We start from the raw sequence: 6,480 nt of genomic DNA, 5'->3' as shown, positions 1-6,480 counted from the left end.
AATGGGGTTGCAACTATGAGTCTTAAGACAGTGGAAGAGAGAGGGAAGTACTGAGGAGACTTGGGAATGCTAGAAAAAGGGGACCCTGGCACCATGAGGGGAAGGTCCCTGAGACCATGGTGGAACCTGAATTGCCAAGCAGGGTGATAAGAGAGCCCTGTCCAGGATCCAGGTGGGGTGGGGAGGGGGAGTCCAGGTGCAGCACTGACCCTGCTGACTCAAGTGTTTCTGCAGAGAGTACGAGGTGTTGGGAACCATTTTGCTAAGCTGGGTTTGAGACAGCCAGCATGGTTTTCATCAATGTAAAGTCCTGCCTAACCAACCTAGTGGCCTTCTACAATGGAGTGATTTCATCACTGAACAAGGGAAGGGCTACAAATGTCTTATATCTCGACTTCTGTAAAGCTTTTGACACAGTCTCCCTCTAAATTGGAGAGAAATGGATTCAATAGGTGGGCTGTTTGGTGGATAAGGAATTGGTAGGACAGTCTCATCCAGAAGATAGTGGTCAATGGCTCTGTGTCCTGATGTGGACATTGGTGACCAGTGAGGTCCCTTGGGGATCCATATTGGCACCAATGCTACTTAATGCTTTCATCAACGATGTGAATAGGGGGATCTAGTGCACCCTCAGCGAGCTTGCAGATGACACCCAGCTGAGAGCTGTGGTTGATACATCTGAGGCATCCGATCCCATCCAGAGGGACCTGGACAAGGTCAAGGAGTAGGCCCATGGGAACATCATGAGGTTTAACAAGACCAAGTGCAAGGTGCTGCACTTGGGTCAGGGCAACCCCAGGTACCAACACAGGCTGGGGGATGAACAGATCAAGAGCAGCCCTGCTGGGAAGGACTTGGGGTGCTGGTGGGTGAGAGGCTGGACATGACCCAGCCATGTGCACTCACAGCCCAGAAACCAATCCTGTCCTGGGCTGAATCCAAAGCAGGGTGGAAAGTGGGAGAGGGAGAGAATTCTGCCTCTCAGCTCTGCTCTGGTGGGACCCCCATCTGGAGCACTGCATCCAGCTCTGGGGTCGTCAGCACAGGAAGGACATGGACCTGTTGGAGCAAGTCCAGAGGAGAGACACCTGTCCCAAGCCCAGCACTTTCTTGGTGCCCGGGAACCTCAGGGCAGGTAGGGGAAGTGAGCAGGGGCTCATCAAACTTCAAATCAGCATAGACCACACTCTGGGCCATGCAGGCAGCTGGGCAGTAGCAGTCCAGGAACTCAGTTCTGTTCTGCTCCACTGTGGTCATATAGCAGACTGTGGCTAAGACCATGTGGGATGGAGACACTTCTTCATATGCAGAAAAGCAGAAGTAGTTGCTTTATTTGCAAAAAGTGGTTTTATTTCGGAGGATGCTCTGGCTTTGGAGGGTGGGGGGTGAATGAGCTCCACTCTGGGCTGCATGCTCTACATCTGTGCCCCAGGCTGTGAGGAGCCCAAGCTCCTGTGTACTGGCCACAGCAGGGCTACATCACCCCATGTATCACCTTTTCCCTCCCAGCCCCTGCTCAGGACACAGGATGCACTTATTATATCGGTCCTCTGAATATGCCAGGGAGAATCCCAGGGATGTTCATGCCAGAGCTCCAGGCTGCTGGAACCAGGAGGTCTATATTGAAACTTTAACAGCTGCCGGAACCAAACACCTTCAACTCAAGCCTCATCAGACCTTTCAGGCTCTCACACATCACCCAGATTCAAAGCAAAGTGAGGTCACTTGCTGGAACCTCCTCAGACTGGGTCAGCACCACTAGATAAGCTGCTGCCCAGTCCAAGTCCTCCATGGGATGAGGAAGTAAAGGGTCACCTCTCAGCTGTGTGTTCCAAGAAGCATAAACACCAGGCAGCCACCACAATCAGAAAGCTTTCAGGAGACCTGCTCCAGCCTGCACAGGAGCTGCCTCATGCTGCCATCAGGCCACGAGGATGCTTGGATTGCTGCTGGCTGAATGCTGGCTCCTGGAACGGTGCAGCAGAGGCAATTTCCCACTTTTCATTGATGCAACCGAGTCAGTGAGCTGGAGGATGCACCTCTATCACACCCCTGTCATTCCCCAAAGACAGACACAGTTTTTGGCAGAGTTTATTGGCAAAATGCAGTTACAGGGAAATAAAGAGGTCTGAGCCAGGAGGCAGCAGTCAGTGCCTGCGAATGCCCATGAATTGGAGTCAGGCAGGGAACATGGTGGTGGGACAGGCTGGAGGTTCCCACAGCCATCAGGGCCTCACACAGCTGTAGGTGGTGTTTCCCCAGATGAAGGAAGGAGGCGAGGACTGGAGCCACTGCAGGGTGGCTGCACTCTGCTTGCAGACCCATCCAAGGGGTTCCGAGCACAGACCACCCGACAGCCCCAAGCCTGACAGCCTGCCACAGGCCTGGTAAGACCTGGTGTAGCGATGGATTAGGAAGATCCTGCAGGGAGAGAGTGCACTGAGACGGGATGGACAGGAAGAACTGAGATTGTCCCATCAGTAAATCCTCCAGCCAGGGACCAGAAATGGCACAGGGATGCTGCGGGGCAAAGCTCACCCCCCGCCATGGAGCACTGTCTCCTGCCTCCTCCCAATTAAGCCACATTTTCTGATGCTCCCAGCCCCATCAGGTACATGAGACCCTCAGGTCCCTCCTGGCAGGGCTCAGCACCAACTGCACCAACCAAAATCTGGGAATCTGCTTTTGGGGGAACCCTCCAGTCCCTCACCCAGGCAGAGTATGGGCACCAGGGTCAGGCCTCTCTTCCCTATCTTCTCTTCCCTAAAACGCCCCAGTGCAGCCCTGGGGAGACAGGAGGTGGCCAAAATATGGAGCACATCCCTCCATGCCAGTGTCCCCCTGTCACCTCCCTGATCCCTGCTGCTGGACCCTCAGCAGCCCTGGCTGGGGACAAGCTGACAGCCCTACCCCTTCAATGTGGTGCCATCCAGCCACTTCCAGTCAGATGCAAAGCCATCCTTCTTCAGCCCCACATGGAAGACCTCCATGTCCGTGGTGCGCATCAGGAAAGCCTAATACAGGAGAGGATCCACGTGAGCTCCCTGGGGGGACACACAGCCCCACCCACGATTAGTGATGGGGGCTGTGCAGCATGGGCACAGCATTGCCAGCTCCCTGCCTGGAGGCTTAGCTAGGATTTGGGCACATAGGCCAGAGCCAAGGAGCTGAGACAATGCTGCTGATGGGTGGGTGGCTGCTGAGGGACCTTGAGGTGGTCACCAGCACAGCCCGATGCTCGCAGGGAGCTGGACAGGGCAGGCTGGGTGCACTCACCAGGGTAGTGTTGTCTTGGATGGTGACCAGCTGTGCCCCTCTGGAGCAGCAGTCCTCTCTGCTTTTCTCCCAGGTCTTTTTGGCAGATGAGAAGTAGTAGCACTGCCCTGCATCCCAGAGCCAGCCGACCGGGCAAAACTGGCATTGTGCTGCACACCAGAAACACAGTAGCTAGGATTGGGCAGGGGCTGCCCCCAGCCCCCAGCCCAAGGGGCAGGACAGTGACAATGGGCAGCCACGGGGTACCAACCCACCCACTGTGCTCCTAGGGCTGCCCCACGGAGACCACCCTCCACTTGCTGTTATTCGGGAGCTCAGCTCCCGTCTTCCAGCCCCAGCTCCCCAGAGGGAGGCCCTTATGAGAAGGAGCTCCCTGGGGAGAAGGAGTTACAGGAAGGTGCTGGCACTGGGCAGGGAGGGGAGCTCCAGTTTTGCAGAAGCAATACAAACACAATTTCCCAAGTGCTGGGAACTCAGTCAAGATTTCAGTTGGACCAGAGATGGTCAAAGAGAGCACCTGATGCCATCTGGAAAATGGATGCTGGTGGCATCCATGAGCCTCGTGCTGGTGGCATGTCCAGGTAATGCTGAACCATGCTGGGGTCACCTCTTCCAAAGGTCCCAACATTCAGCTTGTTCAGCAGTGCTGGGGCAGCTCTCTATGCTATGAGCCAGGGGACAGGTAGCAAGGGTGAAGGAATATTTGGGGTGGGGAGAATGTCCTGGAGCACGGACAGATCCTGCTGCTTGAAAGGAGCAGCTAGGCCCTCTCCAAACTTTGTCCAGGAGCTCACCAGGCTCTCTTACCTCGCAGTGTCTGTTGCCCATAGCTGGGGCTCTTCTCCATGCTCCAGAGATCATGGGTGCAGCTCATCTGTTGTTGTACTAAATCTACAGAAGAAGAGCACAGGGGTGTCCCAGCAACTCTGGGCTCCTGCTCCCAGCAGCACACGGTGTCCTCTCCCACAGGGTGACCCCACAGCTGTGGGTGAGGACATCTCCTGCTTTGGGTACGCCAAGCCAGCCAAGGGCCTTGCGGCTTTTGCTGTGCTTGGGAGCCCAGCAAAACACAGACTTTCGGGGAAAGTGCTGCTGCCTTTCAGTTTCAGTGTCACCTCTCTCCTTCCTGCTTTCTTTTCAATGCCATGTGATGGCCTTCCCCAAGCCCACGCTGTGCCACCAACTTTTTTTTCCAGTCAAGTAGGCGATGTCTTGCCTAACCAATTTTCTCACTTGCCCCAGAACCCTCAATGCACTCAGCCCCAAGCGGGAGGGCCCAGCTCCTTGGGGAAGCTGCAGCTCTGTCTGTTGGCCCTGTGGTGCCAGCTCCAACTGCAAGATCTGAGACACAGAGATCCAGGCACAGGCAGGTAGGTACTCACAGTGGAAGCTCAAGCTGACAAGGATGATTTGTGCCAGCAGAAGCACCAGGGAGAGGAGACCCAGGCTGAGGGCTGCCCAGCACCAGGGCAGGCGCACCGGCTGCTGAGGACCTGAGAAAAGGATTTAATTTAACCTAGACCCTGGGGGGCTTGGTGGGAGCAGTGCGTAACTTCCAGCCAGGAAATGTCTGTGAATCCCAGGCAGGATGTCAGAAGGCAGTAGGGTAGCCCAGGAAAAGTGAGGGAGAGCCCATTTGCAGCAGTGTGATCCTCCTAGAAGTTGTTTCCCTGCAGACAGCACTTTATATGGGACAGGGAGAGCAGAGCAGGGACTGCCTGTGTGTGCTGTGGCATTGGGGTACAGTGGGCATCCCCCACTCTTGAGCCTCTCCTGCCCCCCACCCTGAGAGCAGGCAGTCTGTAAGGAGGCTGGAGAGGAGCTGCTTGGGAGAGGACACACAGAAATTGGGGTAAGCAGGTCTGGGAGGCCAAGGGTCTGCAGGAGGGCAGGGAATCTGCTGAGAGAGCTGGGTGCCAGGGACAGGGAGCACCGCGCCATTACCTGGTGTTGGGGGAAAGCGCAGATCAGCGTATGTGACCCTCTCTTCCATCCCTTCTTTGATTTCTTGCTCTGCACCCCACAGGGACACTGGCAACCCTCTCCCAGACACTTTGTCAGACGGGTGTGATGCAAAATGGAAAGTGTCACTTCCTGGTGGGGTCCCCAGAGGCACCACCTGGGACACAACCCAGGGGCGTCATGGTGCTGACAGACACTTGGGGCAAGGGGCTGTTGGGGCTGGCACCCAGGCGTTCCAGCACAAGGGAACCCTGTGGCCCTGGTTTTGGGGTAGCAGGTGACGGGGATGGCTGCTAACTCAGACACAGGTCCAGGGCTGAGCTGGGCAGCCATGTCATGGAGTCATAGAATTATTTGGGTTGTAAAGGACCTTAAAGATCATCTTGTTCCAACCTCCCCTGCCATGGGCAGAGAAACCTTCCAGTAGACCAGGTTGCTCAGAACCCCAGACTGGCCTTGAACATTTCCAGAGATGGGGCATTCACAGCTTCTCTGGGCACTGTACCAGTGCCTCACCACCCTCATAGTGAAGCACTTTCTAAAAGAGGGAAAGCCATACAGGGAGCAGCTGAGGTCACTTGGTTTATTCAGCCTGGTGGAGGCTGCGGGGAGACCTCATCTCAGTCTACAGCTTCCTCACGAAGGGCAGCAGGGGCAGGCATCAATCTCTTCTCTGTGATGACCAGGACTGGACCCGAGGGAATGGCATGAAGCCACGTCAGGAGAGGTCTGAGTTGGATATTGGGAACAGACTGTTCACCCAAAGGGTGGTTGGACACAAAACAGGCTCCCCAGGGAAGCGGTCACAGCACCAAGCATGACAGAGTTCAAGATGTGTTCAGACAATACTCTCAGGCACATAGTGTGACTCTTGGGGTATCCTGTGCAGGGCCAGGAGTTGGAATTTGATGATCCCAGTGGGTTCCTTCCATTCCCCCTTGTCCTATCACGTCGCCACGCGCCTCTCTCCAAGCAGCAAGGCCACGGGGTATTTGCTTACAAGTGGTCTCTGCTGCCCTTTCTTTTGCATGGGGCTGCAACTGCATCTCAGCCCCGGAAAGCGGGGGGCTGGGGTGCTCCTTACCCTCCCCCAAGCCTTCAGGGCTGCCGCGATGGCCATCCCTGCCGTGCCCCCCGAGCCCCCAGGCCCCCGGGGACAGACAACGTCCCCCGCTCCGGGCTGCCAGCTTATGCTGGGGGAAGGATGGCTCATCCGGACTACGTTTCCCAGCGGCTCCTCCC

The 6,480-nt window shown here is 56.1% G+C and overlaps 1 protein-coding gene across 1 annotated transcript; it reads right to left on the bottom strand.

Annotated features, from left to right (window-relative positions):
- Positions 1-2,089: 2,089 nt before the first annotated feature.
- Positions 2,090-5,543, bottom strand: LOC108640515 (killer cell lectin-like receptor subfamily G member 1). Its single transcript, XM_018077216.3, has 6 exons — positions 5,221-5,543; positions 4,659-4,769; positions 4,084-4,167; positions 3,277-3,425; positions 2,911-3,014; positions 2,090-2,421 (listed from the first exon to the last, which is right to left on the bottom strand). Exons 1-6 carry the CDS (start codon positions 5,267-5,269, stop codon positions 2,226-2,228), a joined length of 693 nt encoding a protein of 230 aa, XP_017932705.1. The 5' UTR covers positions 5,270-5,543; the 3' UTR covers positions 2,090-2,225.
- Between the last annotated feature and the right edge of the window lie 937 nt (positions 5,544-6,480).

This window comes from Manacus vitellinus, unplaced genomic scaffold, assembly GCF_001715985.3.
Source record: "Manacus vitellinus isolate BGI_N305 unplaced genomic scaffold, ASM171598v3 scaffold_36_pilon, whole genome shotgun sequence".
In the NCBI taxonomy this organism is placed as follows: Eukaryota; Metazoa; Chordata; class Aves; order Passeriformes; family Pipridae; genus Manacus; species Manacus vitellinus.
Note: the sequence above shows the minus strand (reverse complement) of the source record. Positions and strands in the feature narration are given on the sequence as shown.